Here is a 24115-nt window from a genome sequence, read left to right as displayed (position 1 = left end):
ATCCTGCACTGCTGTGAAAATCCTTCAGCTTGCTTCAGAAAACATCCCCAGCCCTGTCAGAGCAGGATCCAGAGCAAGGAGAGTGAGGGAAAAGCAGCCCTTGAGGGAGCTCAGGGAGAGCAGGGTGAGCTCCTTTTCCAGCCTCGCAGGGCAGGAGGAGCCTGCTGAACTCTGCTGGGTATTTCAGCAGCTGCTGAAAGCCAAGACTGCTGATGGGATGAAGAGCAGGAACCCCTGAGGTAGGTGTGGGCTGAGCTAACCCTGGAGCTGGAAACCACAGACAATTACCTCTGTGAGCTAATTACCCCCGAGGTGGGCGATTCCAGGGCACAGGGCAGGGGATCTCTGCAGATCTCCACAGACCTGCCCTGCTCCTCCTGTGCCTGATTGCCCTGGGCAAGGAAGCAGCTCTCCAGGGACAGCTGGAAAGTTTAATTCCTCATTTACAGACCCAGCCTGAGCCAGGACATCAAGGAAGATCCATCAGGACCCCAACCCAAAGGCACCTTGGAACACCACAGACAGCACCACTGCCAAAGGTCTGTGCAGGAACTACGATGGGCTGTGGAGCTGGGAAACATCCAAAGAAATCCTTTATTAATAAAGAACTGGCTCTCCTTGCTTCAAATGAGGACAGACTGAAGAATGAAGTCTGATGCTTTCTCAGGAGAGTCATGGGATGGAAAAGCAGCAAGACAAAGACCTTCCTCCATACAAGGAACACTCTTTGAAGATCTCAGACTCCTTTAAAGATGAGAAAAGAGTATCAGGGTGACTCATTTGGTCTAAATGTCCTACTTCAGCTATGCTAAGTGCCAGATACTGTCTCCATAGTGAATATTTACTTTGAGATTAGAAGGAAATAGCAAAAGGCCCAGATAAAAGATTTCTCTCCAAGGGTGCACAGGTAGGTAAGGGAAAGCATTTCTTTTTGGGTTGCCATGACCTGTTCAGGGGTAAGGCCAGATCCAGTCTGAGAATTAAAAATCATTATCTTGAAATAAAAGTTCTACAATTGCTCCTAATGTCATTACTTAGACTTTTCTGATACTACAGAGTACAGATTTGGCTAACAACTGCTCTAGTCACATTTACAGCTGCACCTTTGGATTTTACCAGCAGGAAAACGCAGCTCAATAAACCACTTCATTATTATCTAGCTTTATTATTGACATTTTGTCTTCATTTCCTCCAGCCACATTATTCTTAGATCTGGGTCTGAGGGACAGCCCTGGGTCTGCAGGCTGTTCCTGCTCTGAGATGTGATGTTCAGGCTGTTCCTGCTCTGAGATGTGATGTTCAGGCTGTTCCTGTACTGGGATGTGATGTTCAGGCTGTTCCTGTACTGGGATGTGGTGTGCAGGCTGTTCCTGCTCTCAGGTGTGGTGTTCAGGCTGTTCCTGTACTGGGATGTGATTTGCAGGCTGTTCCTGTACTGGGATGTGGTCTGCAGGCTGTTCCTGCTCTGGGATGTGATGTTCAGGCTGTTCCTGCTCTCAGGTGTGATGTTCAGGCTGTTCCTGCTCTCAGATATCTGTGATGTTCAGGCTGTTCCTGCTCTCAGATGTGGTGTTCAGGCTGTTCCTGCTCTGGGATGTGGTGTTCAGGCTGTTCCTGCTCTGAGATGTGATGTTCAGGCTGTTCCTGCTCTCAGATGTGATGTTCAGGCTGTTCCTGCTCTCAGGTGTGATGTTCAGGCTGTTCCTGCTCTGAGATGTGATGTTCAGGCTGCTCCTGCTCTGAGATGTGATGTTCAGGCTGTTCCTGCTCTCAGGTGTGATGTTCAGGCTGTTCCTGCTCTCAGATATCTGTGATGTTCAGGCTGTTCCTGCTCTGAGATGTGGTGTTCAGGCTGTTCCTGCTCTCAGATGTGGTGTTCAGGCTGTTCCTGCTCTGGGATGTGGTGTTCAGGCTGTTCCTGCTCTGAGATGTGATGTTCAGGCTGTTCCTGCTCTCAGATGTGATGTTCAGGCTGTTCCTGCTCTCAGGTGTGATGTTCAGGCTGTTCCTGCTCTGAGATGTGATGTTCAGGCTGCTCCTGCTCTGAGATGTGATGTTCAGGCTGTTCCTGCTCTGGGATGTGATGTTCAGGCTGTTCCTGCTCTCAGATGTGATGTGCAGGCTGTTCCTGCTCTGGGATGTGGTGTGCAGGCTGTTCCTGCTCTCAGATGTGATGTGCAGGCTGTTCCTGCTCTGGGATGTGGTGTTCAGGCTGTTCCTGCTCTCAGATGTGATGTTCAGGCTGTTCCTGCTCTCAGGTGTGATGTTCAGGCTGTTCCTGCTCTCAGATATCTGTGATGTTCAGGCTGTTCCTGCTCTGAGATGTGATGTTCAGGCTGTTCCTGCTCTCAGATATCTGTGATGTTCAGGCTGTTCCTGCTCTCAGGTGTGATTTTCAGGCTGTTCCTGCTCTCAGGTGTGATGTTCAGGCTGTTCCTGCTCTGGGATGTGATGTTCAGGCTGTTCCTGCTCTCAGGTGTGATGTGTTCACACACCTGCCTCTCCCCACACCCTCACAGAGATCATGGTTAACCACTCAATGCTCTGGTGATTCACATTCTCCTGTCACTGCTACTCTTCCTGATGAGATGTCCAAGTAGTTTGGAGAATCCAATCCTCCTCTCCCCTGTTTCCAATGGGAAACATTAAATGTCTCTGCTGCCCAGGACTCCTGTGATCACTTGCATGTTCAATCATCAATCCTTGTGGCAATAAGGACCACACTGACTGCTGAGGGAGGGAGGAAAGAAGAAATCCAACTGAACCAAATGAAGGGGTTCTGATCTCATCTGCAGACAAGCAAATATTGAGGAAATCTTGGATTTTGGTGGAATTACTCTGGATTTTCACAGTCTCAGCCTGAACCTGAGCCAGGCCCAGCCTGTGCTCAGGTAAGCTCATTAAATACCTCCCAACCCCTGAGACTCTGCTGGGAGCACTCGTGTTTAAAGTTAATCTCGTGCTTAAAGGCTTTGGAGGATCAGCTCAGGCTGAGCTGTTCTGCTGGGTGTACTGAGCTCCTGAGCAGTGTCACAGTGCCCCAGCCCCTGGAACACGAGGTTATCAGCTCAGCACTCACCTCAAAGGGCTTCTCTTTGGGGGAAAACCATTCTACTGCTGGCAGCTTCAGACCTCTGCCTTTTGGTCTGTGTCCCTCCCTTCAGGTCATCCCTCACTGCAGACACAGCCCCACAGCTGCAGCAGCTCCAGGGGACCCAGCCAGGCAGCATTTACGAGTTTGCTTTCATTCAGTACTGGAGAAGCCTTGGGCATTGCTCAGCTGCTTCTTGCCAGGGCCAGGAGCTGGGAACAAGGTGAGGTGGAAGCTCCACACTCCCCACAGAAGGGGCTGAGAGGTGCAGGAGAAAGCAGAACCCAGAGCAAGGCTCTGCTGAGGGCAGGGCAGCGAGGAAGGCACGGAGGGGCTGCAGGAGCAGCAGCAGCTCCAGGACACACAGGAAAGGGTTAATGGCAGGAGCCAGGGGGACACAGAGCCTTTGCTTTCCACCTCCAGCGAAAGGAGAAGAGGTGAGGAAGGGCTCTGAGGAGATGTGCTCAGCCAGGGCCGTCACCTGGATGATGTTTGGGTGAGATGGGTGGAGGGAGCGCTGGGCCAGGGGGTCCCTGAGGGCACCTCAAACCCAGGCTCAGGGAACCTGCAGATGCTGAACCTCCTCCCTGTGTCCCTCGTGCTCTGCTCTGAGTGTCCTGGACATTGTGCCTGTTCCATGTGGCTCATCTTTATCACTCCTCACCAGAACACAAAGTCATTTTTTGTTCTGAACAATATGTAAAGTTTAAAAACCTCTCACAGTTCTCTGCCTTCAAACACGCTTCTCCTCCCCCTTTTCCTTTCCTTTTCTCCTCTCAAATGCAGGGATACACACACATTACCATAATGAAATGAGGGAGCAGGGCTAACAGGGCTGATTTAGAAGGAAAGGATGTAATTAGAGTGCCAAGCACCAGCGGTGACACGGAGCTGGGAGCACCAAAGGGACATTCTGCACTACCCCAGAAGGCTCCACATTTCTGCTGCTGACACAAGGGCCAGTGCCAGGGAGGGGTGAAGGGACAGCCCCCACATAATGTGCTCAACCATCCCTCCCTGGGCTCAACCATCCCTCCTTGTGCTCAGCCATCCCTCCTTGTGCTCAGCCATCCCTCCTTGTGCTCAACCATCCCTCCCTGGGCTCAACCATCCCTCCCTGGGCTCAGCCATCCCTCCTTGGGCTCAGCCATCCCTCCTTGTGCTCAACCATCCCTCCCTGGGCTCAGCCATCCCTCCTTGTGCTCAACCATCCCTCCCTGGGCTCAGCCATCCCTCCTTGTACTCAACCATCCCTCCCTGGGCTCAACCATCCCTCCCTGGGCTCAACCATCCCTCCTTGTGCTCAACCATCCCTCCTTGTGCTCAGCCATCCCTCCCTGGGCTCAACCATCCCTCCCTGGGCTCAGCCATCCCTCCTTGTACTCAACCATCCCTCCCTGGGCTCAACCATCCCTCCCTGGGCTCAGCCATCCCTCCTTGTACTCAACCATCCCTCCCTGGGCTCAACCATCCCTCCCTGGGCTCAGCCATCCCTCCTTGTGCTCAACCATCCCTCCTTGTGCTCAGCCATCCCTCCCTGGGCTCAACCATCCCTCCTTGTGCTCAACCATCCCTCCCTGGGCTCAACCATCCCTCCCTGGGCTCAGCCATCCCTCCTTGTGCTCAGCCATCCCTCCTTGTGCTCAACCATCCCTCCTTGGGCTCAACCATCCCTCCCTGGGCTCAACCATCCCTCCCTGGGCTCAACCATCCCTCCTTGTGCTCAGCCATCCCTCCTTGTGCTCAACCATCCCTCCTTGGGCTCAGCCATCCCTCCCTGGGCTCAACCATCCCTCCTTGTGCTCAACCATCCCTCCTTGTACTCAACCATCCCTCCCTGGGCTCAGCCATCCCTCCCTGGGCTCAACCATCCCTCCTTGGGCTCAGCCATCCCTCCTTGTGCTCAACCATCCCTCCCTGGGCTCAACCATCCCTCCTTGGGCTCAACCATCCCTCCTTGTGCTCAGCCATCCCTCCCTGGGCTCAGCCATCCCTCCTTGTGCTCAACCATCCCTCCTTGTGCTCAACCATCCCTCCCTGGGCTCATCCATCCCTCCTTGGGCTCAGCCCAGGACTGGCTCTGCCCTCCCTGCTCGGGGTGGAGGCAACGAGCCACTCTCAAGGGCAGCCACAGAGGGGCTTCCTTACATCTACACTAACATCCTTAACATTTCCTATCTAATCAGATTTCCTGTTGCTTGAGGAGAGCTGCCTTTCCTCATTACCAGCTGCTATCCCAGATTTCCCTCTCCCCATCCCCAATACGTGTTTTGCCATGCTTGTCTGCTTTTCTGTGTAAAAAGGTTATGTATGCCTGGAGGGAGACTAAATGTTACCAAAAAAAAACCCCAAAAAAAACAACAGAAAAAGGCAAAAAAAAAAATCCCAGATGGAAACAGAACTATGGGCAAGTGTCCAAGACTCCTGACAGTGTGACTGTGACTAACCAATGGGTGTTTTTCAAAAACATTTCTCTCATTTTATTCCCTTCCCTGGATGTAATAATACAACTCAAATTACTTTTCCGGGAGCTGACTCCTTTTTATGTAACCATGTTTTATACAGACAGCAGCAGCAGCTTATGTTTAAACTATTTAAGAGAACAAATAGCTGCAGCATGCACTTCAGCTGGCCCTTCCCCTGCTAGCAGAGATTTCCTGGCTCGAGGGGAGCTGCAAGAACTCTCCGTGTTTTGCTGCTGTGTGGATGCAATTGTAAACAATGCCCAAAGCCCAGAGGAGCAGCAGCCAGGTGAGGATGTCAGCTCTGCTTGTTTTCCTGCCTTTCAGAGACCACAGTACAGTGAACTGGAATGGCTTTGATAAAACAAAGCTGGCAAGATGCAGAGAGGAGCAGCAGCTCAGCCTTTAGCACAGCATCACAGCACCCAGAGCAGCACCCACCTGAGCTGAGCCCAGGCTGGCAGCACCACCCTGCTGGGGCTCAGCTGGAAACTTCCACATCTGGGACATCTCAAACTCCTCATCTCCTGCTCTCTCCTTCCTCCCACTCCCACCACTTGCTGCAGTTCCTGGCCAAGGACCCTCTCTGTTCCTGCAGGCTGGAACCAAAGCACTGCCCCTGTCCTGAGGTGCATTTGGGGCAGCTGCCTGCTGTGAATAAAGGAGCTGCTGCAGGCAGCTCTGGGGGGAAACACAAGAAAGCAAGGCAGATTATTTAGGAAACGTGGATCTCATTTTATCATGCCCACTTTTGCTTTTAGAAATAGACCCAGGATATGAGAATGACAGACCACCAGGCTCAGGCACCAGCATGATGGGGTATTTAATTCTCTGAGCAAAGAGCAGAACATTCCCCAGACACCCCTACAAAAGCCTGGAGAATCTTTTACCTGGTGTCACCCTACATGCCGAGGGATCCAAATCCTGAAGTGATAAATGAGGCTCCCCAAGCACCACCCTTGTATCAAAGTGGGTAAAAGATGCAGAGAAATCCATCATCTAAACAAAAGAGCTGCAGAGTTAGAAAGATGCAGGCTTTACTCTGTGTTCCCATGCCATTGTTCAGCAGATTAAAAAGGTGCATTTTTATATTCTCTGCTGAGTCTTCCAAGTCTGCAATTTTCCATAAAACTTCCATTATGACATTTTACTCGGAGAACTTTGCTAAGAGCTTCCTAGTTGTCACACTTTCCAGTACCTTCAAAAATGTGTAATTTATGTCACAGTAACAAGCTCAAACGTTCCTTTTCCTTTATCCTAACAGCACAACTGAGCTGTTAACTGCTGGGCTCACACTGGAAGGGATTTCTGCTAGGATTTGTTTCAGCCACTCCACTGACTTTGGTGGACTGTGGCAGGGTTTGCATGGAAAGCACAGTTCAGATCACCTCACAATCAACACTTTTCAAGCTCCATGCCAACAAACCACTGAGGATGCCACACATCAGGCTTTAGTGCACCTAACACCACTGCCAAGCCATTCACAGATTCTGCAGGGAAATACAAATGCAGCCCAGGCAATCTGAGCTACAACAGAGGCTAAAAGGATTCCTGATCAGATATTCTCCTCCTGTGCCCAGAAATCACACAACAACACAACCTGCCACCCCTCTGAATTCCCATCCCCTCAGGATGTGTGGCCACAGCTGCTGAGGCTGCCCAGGAGTGCGACACTCCTGGAGGAGAGGAGGGACAAACAAGGGGAGAGACTCATCCTCGTGCCCAGCAGGAACAGATGACAGGTCAAATACATTCCCTGAATGAGAACAGGGGCACAGAGCAGGGGAAATGCAGCTGCTGCTGGACACAGGCGCTGCAGATGGATGGAGAAGCTCCCAAGAACACTCCTGGCTTCCAGGCAGCAGCACTGAGGCTCCCCAGCTCTTCCCTTGGAGCCTCTCCCAGCAGATCCAAACTCCCCAACCCTGCAGAGAACAGGCCCAGCAGTGCTCTGCTCTCCTGCTCCTGCACCTCCAGTGGTGATTTATTCACTGAAATGATCAGCCCAAGAGCCAGTCCTCTGCAGGAATCCAGTGCAGGTGCCACTGAAACAAGCACAAGCTTCTGCTGGAGCTCCACAGCAGCACACGGAGAATTCCCAGCACAGCACCTCCGTCAGGGATGCCAGAGCAGAGCCCACCTCTCATGGCCCAGGGCTGTGGAATCCTCCTGCTCACCAAGCACCACGTGCTGAGCACCTGCAGAAGCTCAGCTGCCATCATCTTCCTACAGGAGCTCGACAGGAACAGCTCTGGGCTCGGAATTTACACAGGAACAACACAAACCCTGACAGATGACAAGAAATCCGTGACATCTGCTAAGCCAGAAGAGTTCGATAGGATTCACCTTCCTCCATGTTCACTGAGTCATGAAATCACAACTTTATCAAGCCAGCCCCAGAACTGAGAGGACAACTGGACTTTCTTCAAACCCTGATTTTAACATTCAGTTACATCATCACTGAAACAAGAAACTTCTCCCCAGGCCTTAAACCAGAGTGTGTATCAGAATTAATATTTCTGGTGAGATGATAAATGCTATTTTAATAACATACTTTTATTTTAAAAGACACAAATCCCCCAGAAGTGGAACAAAGAACATTCATGCAAAATCTGGGGAATGGAACAGAAGAAAGCAATTGACTGAAATATTTTGGGCTAATAGAGACAGCTCAGCAACTGATGCCCATCATTCCAGAGAGAATATCTTGAGAGATACTGGAGCTTATGCAGAAAGTAGAAGGCTTACCATGTGGAATATGAAGCAGTAATGCAAAACACATATGGAACAATAAGAGAAAGTATTAAAAAATATAATTTAAAATAGCTTAATCTTATGTACACTAGAAGAACGAGATACACCTCATTGGCAATTTCATATCAGTAAACACAGCATGAGGAGAGACCATACCTTTGCTTTATCTGAAAAGGAAAACAATCTACTCATTTCTTTTTCTGCTCTGCATGCATTTCATTTCCCAAAATGCAACCAGACGTGCATTACAAACAAACTTCATCCTGCTTCACCCCAGAACAGCTGCCACGAGCATTCTCTAGCACTATGCAGAAGCCTTATGGAGTGCAAGGTGTTGGGGACAAGCCAGGTCTGGCTCTGAGTGCCAGCCTTAGAGCAGAGAGCAGCTGGAGAGAAGGGACTGCGAGGAACCGATGCCCATCGAGCAGCAAGCAGCTTTGGCAGGCAGAGAAAAGGGCAGTGAGTAATGATGGGAGCTGAAACAAACGGAGTTTATTGGAGAAAAAGCAGCGTCAGGCTCCCCTGGAATGGCCCAGAAGCGGCCGGGGCGGCGTCCTGTGAGAGCATCGGACACTGACAGGCAAGCAAAGGGACACAGCACCCCGGGGACACCCTGGGGACACACACACAGCACCCCAGGGACACCCCAGGGACACCACACAGCACCCTGGGGACACACACACAGCACCCCAGGGACACACACACAGCACCCTGGGGACACACACACAGCACCCCAGGGACACACAGCACCCTGGGGACACACACACAGCACCCTGGGGACACACAGCACCCCGGGGACACACACACAGCACCCTGGGGACACACACACAGCACCCTGGGGACACCACACAGCACCCCAGGGACACACACACAGCACCCGAGGTACACACACACAGCACCCTGGGGACACACACAGCACCCCAGGGACACCACACAGCACCCTGGGGACACACAGCACCCTGGGGACACACAGCACCCTGGGGACACCCTGGGGACACACACACAGCACCCCAGGGACACACACAGCACCCTGGGGACACACACACAGCACCCCAGGGACACCACACAGCACCCTGGGGACACACAGCACCCCAGGGACACACACACAGCACCCCAGGGACACCACACAGCACCCTGGGGACACACAGCACCCCAGGGACACACACACAGCACCCCGGGGACACCACACAGCACCCTGGGGACACACACACAGCACCCTGGGGACACACACACAGCACCCTGGGGACACACAGCACCCCAGGGACACACACACAGCACCCAGGGGACACACACACAGCACCCCAGGGACACACACAGCACCCCAGGGACACCACACAGCACCCTGGGGACACACACAGCACCCCAGGGACACACACACAGCACCCTGGGGACACACACACAGCACCCTGGGGACACACACACAGCACCCCAGGGACACACAGCACCCCGGGGACACCCCAGGGACACACACACAGCACCCCGGGGACACCCCAGGGACACACACACAGCACCCTGGGGACACACACACAGCACCCCGGGGACACACACACAGCACCCTGGGGACACCACACAGCACCCTGGGGACACACACAGCACCCCAGGGACACACACACAGCACCCCAGGGACACACACACAGCACCCTGGGGACACACACACAGCACCCCAGGGACACACAGCACCCCAGGGACACACACACAGCACCCCGGGGACACACAGCACCCCAGGGACACACACACAGCACCCTGGGGACACCCCAGGGACACACACACAGCACCCCAGGGACACACACAGCACCCCAGGGACACACACACAGCACCCTGGGGACACCACACAGCACCCCAGGGACACCACACAGCACCCCAGGGACACACACAGCACCCCAGGGACACCACACAGCACCCTGGGGACACACAGCACCCCGGGGACACCCCAGGGACACACACACAGCACCCTGGGGACACACACAGCACCCCAGGGACACACACACAGCACCCCAGGGACACCACACAGCACCCCGGGGACACACACAGCACCCCAGGGACACACACACAGCACCCCAGGGACACACAGCACCCTGGGGACACACACAGCACCCCAGGGACACACACACAGCACCCCGGGGACACACACAGCACCCCGGGGACACACACAGCACCCCAGGGACACACACACAGCACCCCGGGGACACACAGCACCCTGGGGACACACAGCACCCCGGGGACACACACACAGCACCCCAGGGACACACACACAGCACCCCGGGGACACACAGCACCCCGGGGACACACACACAGCACCCTGGGGACACACAGCACCCCGGGGACACACACACAGCACCCCAGGGGACACACACACAGCACCCCAGGGACACACACACAGCACCCCGGGGACACACACACAGCACCCTGGGGACACACAGCACCCTGGGGACACACACACAGCACCCCGGGGACACACACACAGCACCCTGGGGACACACACACAGCACCCTGGGGACACACAGCACCCTGGGGACACACACACAGCACCCCGGGGACACACACACAGCACCCTGGGGACACACAGCACCCTGGGGACACACACACAGCACCCCAGGGACACACACACAGCACCCTGGGGACACACAGCACCCTGGGGACACACAGCACCCTGGGGACACACACACAGCACCCCAGGGACACACACACAGCACCCCAGGGACACACACACAGCACCCCAGGGACACACACACAGCACCCCAGGGACACACACACAGCACCCTGGGGACACACACACAGCACCCTGGGGACACACAGCACCCTGGGGACACACACACAGCACCCTGGGGACACCCTGGGGACACACACACAGCACCCTGGGGACACACAGCACCCCGGGGACACACACACAGCACCCTGGGGACACACACACAGCACCCCGGGGACACACACACAGCACCCTGGGGACACACAGCACCCTGGGGACACCCTGGGGACACACACACAGCACCCTGGGGACACACAGCACCCCGGGGACACACACACAGCACCCTGGGGACACCCTGGGGACACACAGCACCCCGGGGACACAGATGGAGAAACCCAGAAACAAACAGAACATGGACCCAGAGTGCCACAAACCTTCCGGCTCTGTGTTCTCTTTGAGGTGCACTTGCTTCAGTGGGCAGCAGAAGATTTCGTGACACTTAGCACGAAAAGGGGACTCTTTTTTCTTTAATTCCGCAGATTGGATGGAATCTTGCCGTAACATAATGTACTCCTGTGTGCCAGGGGGAGCGTCATCCATAACTGTGGTCACCACACAACAAAATGAACTCAAGTTAGAGCTCGAGGAAAGCAATCCCGAGAAGCAAATCAACTACACAACGTCAGGGTGGGGGAAAGACAGGAGGGGAAGAGAGGTTGATAGGAAGGAAAACAAACTTTAAAGTATCTAAAGTATCTTAGTCATGGTGGTAGAAGGGTGGGAGAAAACATTTACTTTTATAAACAGTGTTTCTCATAAACCTCCACACCTCATCCCATTTCATGCAGCTTTGATAAACAGCAGAATAACCCAATCACCCCGCTCGGAAAAGCAACACAGCTCCCTCCTAGATTGGCTTTGTTCTCCCCTGGCACCTCCACCTGCTCTGCAGGCAGGTAAGGAGGAAAGGAACCCAAAGATGCTTTTATGGCCTGGCCAGAGGCAGGGGCTGCACTAAGAGCAGTCACTGCACACCTGTGGGAATCTGCTCCCCCAGGTACAGGACGTGCCTTTAGCAGGATACAGAATTCCTGCCATTCCTCAGAGCCAGGATAACCCAGCGACATCTGACTCCATCATCACTTGCAACCCATAGAAGAGCAGATGTACAAAGAGAAAGCACATTAATCCTTCTGATGGTTTTCTTGGAAAACAGCAAGCAACTTTTAAAGCTGATCTTCTAAATCAATACTGCCATTAATAACGCAAAGGACACACGGTCTGAAACGCTTCTGAATGGGGTTAGACTATCAAATGGCAAAGAGATAAAATATATAGCATAAAGAAAGCTCCAGCTACCTCGAAGTATTACATTACCAGAAAGAACTGAAACACTTTTCCACTATCTAAAAAATGAAGCCTTAATAACAGAGATGGTGAGATTCCTCAGCTTTAGGCACAAATCATCACATGAACAAAAATGAGCTGATATTTCACAAGACAGCCTTTAACCACCAATTGTTATTTATAGTGTAACACAGAGATACAAAACCATACCCAAAACCAAACCTGGATTCCCAATCATATGTGAAAAAAACCCAAAAATTAAAAAAAAAAAAAAAAATAAGAAAAGAATCCAAGAATTTCAGGAATGAGAAAAGTAACTACTGACAGGCTAGTCTAAAACAATTTGATGGAGACCAAATCCGCAGCAACTGTGTATGCCAGAGGAATTTACTTAGCAGTAAATGTAAAATAACTGCAGTAACTGTTACATTTCCTAATCAAAGCATTCAGCTCGCTAAATATCACCCTGTAGCACATTCTTTAGCTCAAATAAAATAATAATAATTACATTAATAAAAACTTGCTGTCAACAAGCCAGTAGGAAAACCATTTCTTCCTCCTGTAAGCTTTACTGAGAGAAGGCGATCTTCAGGATGGCTGCCGGCACCAGGATGTTTTTCAAGATAAATTCAAACATGTTTACTTTCTATAAACACACCAGCTAAACAGTCTGCTGGTTTGTGTCTTTCTTTTATGTCCAACTGCATTTCAGTCCCATCCAGAATTGCCAGAAACCAAAACATCAGCCCTGTCCATAGGCCTTGGCTCGGGTTCCAGCCGAATAATCTTTGATGTAATTCAGAGTTTAACAGCGCTGTAAGGAAATATTCCCCCCTGGTTTTACACAGAGAGGCTTCAGCTCTGCTAGCTACAGGCTGTAGCAGCCACAGGGTAAATAAAATCCAGGCAAAACAAATCCTCCTGCTCCTGTTGGACTATTGTTCTTGTATGTATGACACAAATGAACACAAAAAAATGATACTTCCATGGATCCACTCACTCCTTGAGTGAACTTCTCAAGTCATTACCTGAAACATAAATCTTCCTCAGTTCCCTGACTTCTCAGCCTGGTTAGTTTTACCTGCTGTGAGCCCAGGATGCTCACACCAGCAGCGAATCAGTCTGGCTGGTGTTCTGGAAGGACTGAAGCCATGTCCCTACACTCGACACAGAGAGCATCAGAGCACCCCTTAAATCCTGCACCCACAAAGTGAAGGGAACCCCTTCCTTTGGCACGGGGGGGAGAAGATCCATTCCCCCAGGATGGCTTTTGGGAATGATGAGAGCAGCAACTGATGCCTCCCCACTGTCACTGTCACCTCCCCACTGTCACCCTTCCACTGTCACTGTCACCTCCCTACTGTCACCCTTCCACTGTCCCCCCATTGTCACCTCCCCACTGTCACTGTCACCTCCCTACTGTCATCCTTCCACTGTCCCCCCATTGTCACCTCCCCACTGTCACTGTCACCTCCCCATTGTCACCTCCCCACTGTCACTGTCACCTCCCCACTGTCACCCTTCCACTGTCACTGTCACCTCCCTACTGTCACTGTCACCTCCCCACTGTCACCCACTGCCACCCTTCCACTGTCCCCCCACATTGTCACCTCCCCACTGTCACTGTCACCTCCCCACTGTCACCCTTCCACTGTCACCCTTCCACTGTCCCCCACCATTGTCACCTCTCCACTGTCACTGTCACCTCCCCACTGTCACTGTCACCTCCCTACTGTCACCCACTGCCACCCTTCCACTGTCCCCCCCATTGTCACCTCCCCACTGTTACTGTCACCCTGCCATTGTCACCTCCCCACTGTCACTGTCACCCTGCCATTGTCACCTCCCCACTGTCACTGTCACCCTGCCATTGTCACCTCCCCACTGTCACCTCCCCCTGTCACTGTCACCCCCAGGAGCCAGCCCATGCTCCCCCAGCCCCTGGTGTCCCCTCTGTCTCGCTGTCCCCACCCAGGAGTGCAGGGTCCCAGCTGGGGCTGCCCAGCTCCTGGGGCTGTTCTCACTGATGCAGGAATTGATTTTGTTCCATTTAGGGGAAAGCATTAGGCTGGCAGCTCCTTACAGGAACAAGCCTAAAAAAACCCTCTCTAAAATAACTTGCCTCGAGTGACGGTCTGTGGGACAGGCAGGGGTAGCAAAGTCGGGTGTTTTGCTGGAGTCACGTTTTCCTAGTTGAGGCAGCTGATGAAAATCTCTCAGGTATTCATGCAGTAACGATTCTCTTTGTTTATTGTCATCACTGCTTTTTTTCCCCCTAATTTCCCCCAGCTGAAGGTGTGATTTTTTGTTTTGTTAGCCACCTGCACAACATAATAAACTCAGAGCACAACAATACTTACAAGCTAATTGAAAAAAATTCTATTCTGGGGTTGTAGAACACTCACAACCTCTTAATGACACCGCAGCCTATCCAAACCATTTCACTATTAAGCTTTGCCAAAATCTTGATGAAGTATTCTTACCAAACAGCCCTGGCACTTCTGCATCAGCCAGAAATCTTATTTTCAGCTTGCAGCTGTGTGCTCCCAACTTTGAAGTCTGGTTGACTCTGACTTGCAGTTTTCACAATGAAGACAGATATTACAGGAAGCACCAGCAGCCAATTCTGTGAATTTTATTCACAGCAAGCCATTTCTGGAGTCCCTCGTGCTGCACCACTCCTTCCTCCCCAGCACACCACCAAACCCAGCTTGTTTCGAACTGCAATAAAATACCTTGTGAAAGACACAACTTTCTTTGGATGGTTTTTCAGAATTCAAAGTAGGCTGAGAATGAACTCTCACTCCAGCTGCTGCTGGATGGGGTCTGTGACAATGAGAGGCTGCCAGGGACAGCTCAGCTCCTTCACTCTCACTGCTCCTTTGTTCTCAAACCAATTCCAGAAATTTCCTCTATAGAAACTATTTCCTGTGCTTATTTCTGAGCTGCTATTACAGGACAGTTTTATGGCAGGCATGAATAGAGCATAATTTTGAGAGGGGCAGTGGCTGACTCCAAGAACTCAGACACTGGGGAAGCAAAGCCTTGCCCAACACAGGGCTGTTAGTACTTGAACTGATGAGTTCTCAAAGTGCTGATCTCTGTCAGACTGCAGTCACTCATCAGAACTGGAGGCTTTAGGGATCCAGCAGTGATGGTCTGTGAGTGCTCTTCTGTGTCTGGTGGGAAAGGGAGGGTAACCTCCTCTTTATGGCACAAATAGCACAGGAGTGTTTAAAACTCACCAGTGCTGCCTAAGGAATGCCTCTGCTGGTGAGGCCAAGGTGTGGAAGCAGAGCCACAAACCCTTCCACAGGCAGCCACAGCCTGCAGCTCAACATCTCTCACCCCACAGCCCCTGTGAGTGTCTGTGACCCCACAGCTTCCACCCCACAGCCTGCAGCTCAACATCTCCCACCCCACACAGCCCCAGTGCATGTCTGTGACCCCACAGCTTCCACCCCACAGCCTGCAGCTCAACACCTCCCACCCCACACAGCCCTGTGAGTGTCTGTGACCCCACAGCTTCCACCCCACAGCCCCAGGCTGATCACAGCCCCCAGCACTCTCCCTGCTGAGGATCGCAGCTCCTGAAGCTCCTGGGGCTCATCCTGGGGCAGCCAGAGCCGTCCCCTGGCAGAGCTGTGTGAGGAGGGCAGTGCCCGGTGCCGTGCAGGGCAGGGGGTGCAGGGTCCATCCAGCACCACAAACCCACTGCAGCTCCCACAGCTCCCCAGGAGCTGCTGCTCCCTCCCTCCATCCATCCATCCATCCATCCATCCATCCATCCATCCATCCATCCATCCATCCATCCATCATCCATCATCCATCCATCATCCATCCATCCATCCATCCATCCATCATCCATCCATCATCCATCATCCATCATCCATCCATCATCCATCATCCATCCATCCATCATCCATCCATCCATCATCCATCCATCCATCATCCATCCATCCATCATCCATCATCCATCCATCATCCATCCATCCATCCATCCATCATCCATCCATCCATCCATCCATCCATCATCCATCCCTCCCTCCCTCCCATGGGGCTCACAGCCCCACACAGCCCCAAAACACACTCCACAAAACCCCTGCCACAGATCCAAGAACCACGGGAGCCAACAGGACGTGCCTGAAACCTGCCCTAGGCAAAGCATTTCATGCTGTATTAATTCTTAAGGTTTGCACAGCTCCACCTTCATTCCCACATCAAAGAATTTCTCTGATTATTTCAGATAGCGATTTATTTCCTGATTTAAAAACTACTTTCCATTGTGAAATATCTTTATATTTTAAGTAAGCGACTGTCTTGTGATCAAAATTGAAAGCTGACAGCTCTTTCAACCATGTTTCCTCCAACATATGTAGAAATTTCTTAACTTTTTGATCTGCTGAAAAGTTCTGAAATATGCTCTCTTTGGGTCAACACACAGAATAATTTTTTTCAGATCTTCCAAAAATATTTGCAAAGAATACTCCCCCTTGACCTAAAAGAGTAATTGGATTAACTGCTAGCAGTAATAGGCTGTTATCCTCTGAAAAGACTAGCCCAGATAAGGCTGCATTTAGATCCTTGTGGATAATAAAGACAAAGGCACACGACATCAAAAATGCGCTGGTAAATGCGGCAAAGAACGCATCTCCTGTCTCCCCTGTGGAAATGGCACCAGGATTCCTGCAGAGAGCCTCATGTCCCAGCTGCTCCAGCTGCTCCAGCTGTTACAGCTGTTCCAGGCAGCTCCAGCTGTTCCAGCTGCTCTAGGCAGCTTCAGCTGTTCCAGGCAGCTCCAGCTGTTCCAGCTGCTCCAGCTGCTCCAGCTGCTCCAGGCAGCTCCAGCTGTTCCAGCTGCTCCAGCTGTTCCAGGCAGCTCCAGGCAGCTCCAGCTGTTCCAGCTGCTCCAGCTGCTCCAGCTGTTCCAGCTGTTCCAGGCAGCTCCAGCTGTTCCAGCTGCTCTAGGCAGCTTCAGCTGTTCCAGGCAGCTCCAGCTGCTCCAGGCAGCTCCAGGCTGTTCCAGGCAGCTCCAGGCTGCTCCAGCTGTTCCAGCTGCTCCAGCTGTTCCAGGCAGCTCCAGGCAGCTCCAGCTGTTCCAGCGGCTCCAGCTGCTCCAGCTGTTCCAGCTGTTCCAGGCAGCTCCAGCTGCTCCAGGCAGCTCCAGCTGTTCCAGCTGCTCCAGGCTGCTCCAGCTGTTCCAGCTGCTCCAGCTGCTCCAGGCTGTTACAGGCAGCTCCAGCTGTTCCAGCTGTTCCAGCTGTTCCAGCTGTTCCAGGCAGCTCCAGACTGCTCCAGCTGCTCCAGCTGCTCCAGCTGCTCCAGCTGCTCCAGGCTGTTACAGGCAGCTCCAGCTGCTCCAGGCAGCTCCAGCTGTTCCAGCTGCTCCAGCTGCTCCAGCTGCTCCAGCTGCTCCAGGCTGTTACAGGCAGCTCCAGCTGCTCCAGGCAGCTCCAGCTGTTCCAGCTGCTCCAGCTGCTCCAGGCAGCTCCAGCTGTTCCAGCTGCTCCAGGCTGTTCCAGGCAGCTCCAGCTGTTCCAGGCAGCTCCAGCTGTTCCAGCTGCTCCAGCTGTTCCACTCTCATTCAAACCCTGCAGCTCAGCTCAGTGCTCCTGTGCCTGCCCCTGGGTGAATGAATGAGGATTTCTCCTCTGCCTGTTCCGAGTGGCTCCCTGCTTCTCCCATCTGCTGCAATAAATGCAAGCTGGCTGCTTTCCCAACAGACGGGCTGGTGCATGCAGCACAGCAGAGCAGACAGTAACTCACAGGGTGCTGCTCAGCTTTGTGGAGTGTGGGAAGGCACTGGGAGCACTGGGAGCACTGGGAGCACTGGGAGCACACCAGTGAGGAACTGGGGTCACTGCATGGCTCAGGGGAGGACACTGGACAGCAGGAGCTGCTTGGCCAGCTGCAGGAGATGAACCACCCAAACTGCAGAGCCACCAAGGATTTGGCTCCTGGGCTCGAGCTGCTGCTGCAGACATTTCTCTTTGAGCTCCAGCAGCCCAGGACAGGAGCAGCACGGAGCACAGGAGGAGCTGGACAGCAGCTCCAGATGGAAACAGGAGCCTCATCACTACCCCTGTCCCCATAAAACCCACTCTGACCAGCTCACGGGAAATTTAAACATTGTCATTGTGACAGTTAGTGTCCCAACACTGAACTCACACTCCTCATTGACAAAGTCAGGGAGAAAAAGCAAGGCACGGCGCTGTTTTTAAGAGAATATCCTTCAAGTGTGGTGAAATCAGGCATGCAGAGGAGAAGGTGCTAACAGACCTGCTAGAAAGGTCCAGGATGAGTGGGAAGCCAGCAGTTCTTGAGAGCTTTGGACAGATATAGTTTGCTGCTTATGAAATATCAGAATACTCTTGCGTATCATAACTTTAATGAGAATTTAATTATTAATGTAGCCCAATTTGGAGCTAGGAGAATAGTTTCAAATTATAAGGGAAGGAGAGAGAATTGGGAATGCCTTTTTTCTTCCTATTTATGGAGCATTATTGTCAACAGCTGGGCTACAAAAAGAGACAAACTTCCCTAGTGCTGGGAAGAAAAAGAAACCAAAACAACAAAAACACAAAGAAAGAACTGAAAAAGATGAGGATCCTCTAGGAAGAGGAAAAGCAGCCTGAAAATGGCAACCAAATAATCAAAGAATAGACTGCATCCCTCCTGGAAATCTGGAAGGATGAGCCATGGCTCTGGGGAGATGAACAGCAGCCTGGAATCTTTCAGAGATTGTCACTGAAAGTTGCAGCTCTTGGGCATTTCTCTTGGAAGAAGCAGACAAGAACAGAAGCACCATTCATAAAAGAACAGGTGAAACCTCCCAATTATCTGCCCCATTTACTGAGGATTAACAAAAGCAAGAAATCGAGTGTTTTGAAATTCAAACTCGGCACAGAAAGAGCTGTTCAGAGAAATGGCCTCAGAGGAAATTTTTTCAAAGCCAAGCACAGAATACTCATCAGCAGAAGCCAAAAGCCTGGGTGTGCCATGGAGAGGTGCAGAGAGTGTTCTCACAGCCCTGGGAAGCAGCAGAACCCTGGAGCCTGCTCTGCTTCAGCACCCAAAGGGGCAGAGAGCTCTGAGCAGAGCTACCCACACAGAGGCTGAACAGCAGAGGAGCCCTTTCAGAAAAAAAAAATAAAAAAAAATTTAACCTGAAATTAAGATTACTCTTCATTTCAAGGCTGGAAATTATTTTTAACAGGTTAAAGCTTAGCCTTATGCAGAGACAGTCCCTGTGTACAACACACACAAAACAGCTCAATTTGGAAACAGCCAAATGAAAGGCTGGGGTATTTTCTCACACTGTGTTCTTAGACTAAGCTTTAGTTAAGTTGAACTCCCACCACAGGTGATTTTGCACAATTCAGTTGATGCACACCCCAAAAATTTACCCAGCAAGTGACAGCACCTTGACAAACAGTCCTGAGCTTATGGCCAGTGGAGGCAGTGCCTGTGCCTACCCTGCACTGCTGCTCAGTGTGTGCTGTCCCCAGCCCAGCTGCCAGCCAAGGATGTGACAATCAGCCAGCTCTTCATCCCTCCTGCAGTGCTGTGACACCCACTCCAACAGCCATGGACTGAGGAACAACACCCTCAGCACCCCAATCCCCTCTCCTGACAGAAAAGAACTGCACTTGACACAGTTTTACAAACTGCACTTGAACGTGTTTTTCCCCTCTCTACACTCACCTAAAGCCTTTCAGGCACTGCAGAAGCCCATGAGCAGTTATGCTGTCACTTACTCAGTGGAGCTGCTACTCACTGCCCATGCAGGGGAGGCTTCTGCTTTCCACTGTGGATCAGTTTAATCAAATTAGCAAAGACATTTATTATATATTAGATTTATTACATTATTAGAGAGCCTGTTTTACTGCCCACCCTCAGGATCCCCTGCAGAGCCCAAGCAGATCTTCTGCACACTGAGACCCTTCTCAGCTTCCTCACAACCACCTGGGCAGTGCCAGGGCCCTGCCACACGCTGCCAGCGCCTGCTCTGCACGAGCCACCAAAGTGACAGTGACAGTGACAGTGACAGTGACACAGTGACAGTGACAGTGACAGTGACAGTGACAGTGACAGTGACAATGACAATGACAGTGACAATGACAATGACAATGACAATGACAGTGACAATGACAGTGACAATGACAGTGACAGTGACAGTGACAGTGACAGTGACAATGACAGTGACAATGACAGTGACAATGACAGTGACAGTGACAGTGACACAATGACAGTGACAGTGACAATGACAGTGACAGTGACAATGACAGTGACAGTGACAGTGACAGTGACACAATGACAGTGACAGTGACAATGACAGTGACAGTGACAATGACAGTGACAATGACAGTGACAGTGACACAATGACAGTGACAGTGACAATGACAATGACAGTGACAATGACAGTGACAATGACAGTGACAGTGACAGTGACAGTGACAGTGACAGTGACAATGACAGTGACAATGACAATGACAGTGACAATGACAGTAACAATGACAGTGACAGTGACAGTGACAGTGACAGTAACAATGACAGTGACAGTGACAATGACAGTGACAATGACAGTGACAATGACACAGTGACAGTGACAGTGACAGTGACAGTGACAATGACAGTGACAGTGACAATGACAATGACAATGACAATGACAGTGACAGTAACAATGACAGTGACAGTGACAATGACAGTCACACAGGGATCTCCATGCCTGGGTCCCTGCCACCCTCCGAGCCGCACCCTTTGGGAGACACCAGGAGCTCTGCACCGGGAGCTCCTCGTGCTGCACAAACTCTCCAGATGGAATCCACGCTTTGGGATGAACTTCTCCAGGAATCCAAAGGCAAAACGATCGAATGGGGTTGTTCTGTTAGAGCAGAAATACCAGTGGACTTTATTGCCTTTGTGTATTTTTATACTACATTGCATAATACATTCTCATTGATGTTCAGCACCGTAAATGACATAAAAAACAACCCAAGGCAGCAAGCACAGCACAACTCCAAGAAAAAAATCATCACATTTCACATTCCAGTGCATGAAGTAAACGCTGCACTGCTCTAGCTTACAAATATCTATCAAAGATAGCAAAGACAAATGTGTGTCTCAGAAAAAAGACATTGTTCCAACACTGAGCTATAAATTAGCTCCTGGTTTTCAAGAGGTAGTAAATGGTCTTCATCTTAGCACAAGAGAAGGCCACTCTGTTCAAGCTAAGGATGCTGCACGCTGCAGCTGGGGAGCTGCCTCGGGGTACCACACTCACTTCTGTACTGCTTTGAAATCGTCCACATTGGACACAAGTCCCTGTTTTGTGTCACTGCCGCATTTATGCCCACCGGGACTTTCCGTACCTCCAGAGAAATGACAACATTTATTCTGGAAGTTGATTAAAAATCTGTAAAACATGGGAAGGACGCTGCTGCTGTAAATGCCTGAAACGCGTGGATCCACAGCTCCAGTTAAACCAAAAACTATCAAGAAAAGCTTCAGCTCAATTTTCAGCAGCTGAATATTTGTCCCAAAGAAGTGTCAGCAGAAGTTCTGGAGTGCACAGGGTCTGTAACCCGTCACTGCTGAGCCCTGCTCTGTTCTGGACAGCTCCAGAGTGCAATCCGTGCTCTCAGCACCATCTGCACCGTTCCCCATCACCGGTGCCCCGAGTCCTGCCCTGCTTCCTTGCCCTCCCTGCACTCCACAGAAACATTCACAGGATTTTTAATATTAGCCCCCACAACCCCTCCTGCACCTTAAGTGACTGCAGGAAATCTGGAAATTAATTTTTAACAGCTTCTCAAAGAATTCATGTAGGGAACGAGGTCTTTGCAAGTTGTGAACAAACCCACCTTTCCTCTCACCTTAAAACTGACCCATCTGTACTCCATGCTACCCTTGTACTCTGCTCCTGAACTGAAATTCTAAAGAGCATTTCCCAAAATGTTATCAGCATTCTAGTCTGCCTTTATCTAATAATTTCACAACAGATACACAACTGACCAAGACTTCTGCACCTGCTATTGCACCTGCTGTCCTGCACCCTCTGGAGAGGGGAGAGAAGCTGCAGCTCCCATCCCAGGTGTGCTATCCCAGCCCCAGAACAGTCCTACCTGTCTCAGTCCTGTGCCAGCAGCCTGGGAGAAGCTCTCTGGAGGCAGCAAGCCGTGACTTTGAGCTGCTCTCCTTGTCCTGAGCTGTCAGGCAGATGTGGGATGGAGGCTGTCCTGACTGCCCGTGGATCTCCAGGCTGCTAAACACAATGATCAGAGATGACTCACTGTCACTCTCACATACATTAAACGCTTCTGTCGATTTTCTGGCTGGAGTTATTGCTGTAATTGTTGTGTCTCACAGCTGAGGGGCTGACACGGGCTTGACTCAGCCCTGCAGCCGTGCTGGGTCAGGCTGCTCGTGTCACAGGGCTCACACTCTGCCCTCACCCAGCACAAGTTTTCCTCTCCCATCAGGTGAGACAACAAAAGGGAGCTTCCCTTGGCCATATCTGCCATTTCAGCCCTGAAATTCTCTCCAGGAATGCTTTGCATATCATATATTAATAGATTCTGACTAACAGCTTTAGCTTCACATCATGTCTAGACAAAGTGTCCCGCTGTGGGCAGTAGCCTGGAAGGGCACTTGAAACAGCTGTGGGTGAACAAAACACAAACTGTGTTGCTGACAGGATGTATCCACACTCTACCTCATTTAGCTGTTCTCCAGGAAGTGAAAATAATGGGAATTTCACTGAAGCTTTAGGCAGAAAGAGGCCAAAGCTCAGGTTGGCCAGAGAACCAGGAACAGCCCATGTTGTCCCCAGGCTGGCCATCAGGAAGATGATGAAGAATTTCTTCCCTGGAAGGGTGGTGAGGAATTGGAAGGGGCTGCCCAGGCTGCTGGTGGAGCCATCGCTCTTGGAGGTGCTCAAGGAGCAGCTGGACACGGCACTCAGTGGTCTGGGCTACCCACCAAGATGGTGATGGGCCAAAGCTGCTGGGACTCTGTGATCTTGGAGATCTTCTCCAAGCCTGATGATTCCATCAGTGTTTGAGAAGCTGTGGCTGCCCCTGGATCCCTGGCAGTGCCCAAGGCCAGGCTGGAAGGGGCACGGAGCACCCTGGGACAGTGAAAGGTGTCCCTGTCTGTGCCAGGGGTGGGATGAGGTGACCTGCAAGGTTTCTTTCAACCCAAACCATTCTGTGACTTTATCTGCATCACCTGGCACAAAGAATAAATTAAAACAGCTGGAAGACAAGAGGGGAAGTAGACAAAAGTTCCAAAAAAGAAGATTTTGATGGCAAAAATGCAAAGAGCTCTCTCCAGAGTCCAGGTGTGCTCAGCAGTGTCCATCCACCCTGGCTGCATGCTGCCAATACCACTGCACCCAAAAAACCACCAGAACTCCTTCACAGCACAGGATCCACACAGAAAAACACCAGCACAAAGCACCACACTGATAATACCACTGCACCCAAAAAATACCAAAACTCCTTCACAGCACAGGATCCACACAGAAAAACACCAGCACAAAGCACCACACTGACCACTGCACCCAAAAAAACCACCAAAACTCCATCACAGCACAGCATCCACACAGAAAAACACCAGCACAAAGCACCATGCTGATAATACCACTGCACCCAAAAAAACACCAGAACTCCTTCACAGCACAGGATCCACACAGAAAAACACCAGCACAAAACACCACACTGATAATACCACTGCACCCAAAAAAACACCAAAACTCCTTCACAGCACAGGATC

General features: G+C 51.4%; 1 protein-coding gene across 3 annotated transcripts in view; it reads right to left on the bottom strand.

The window, feature by feature from the left end:
• The window catches only part of FGF13 (fibroblast growth factor 13), a 215355-nt gene that overhangs the window by 92260 nt on the left and 98980 nt on the right, over positions 1–24115 (bottom strand). For all 3 annotated transcript variants that reach the window (XM_058848229.1, XM_058848231.1, XM_058848232.1), the window contains exon 2: positions 11428–11595. In XM_058848229.1, coding sequence (XP_058704212.1) covers positions 11428–11595 — 168 coding nt within the window. The remainder of the gene's footprint in view (positions 1–11427; positions 11596–24115) is intronic.

This window comes from Poecile atricapillus, chromosome 12 (assembly GCF_030490865.1).
Source record: "Poecile atricapillus isolate bPoeAtr1 chromosome 12, bPoeAtr1.hap1, whole genome shotgun sequence".
NCBI lineage: Eukaryota > Metazoa > Chordata > Aves > Passeriformes > Paridae > Poecile > Poecile atricapillus.
Note: the sequence above shows the minus strand (reverse complement) of the source record. Positions and strands in the feature narration are given on the sequence as shown.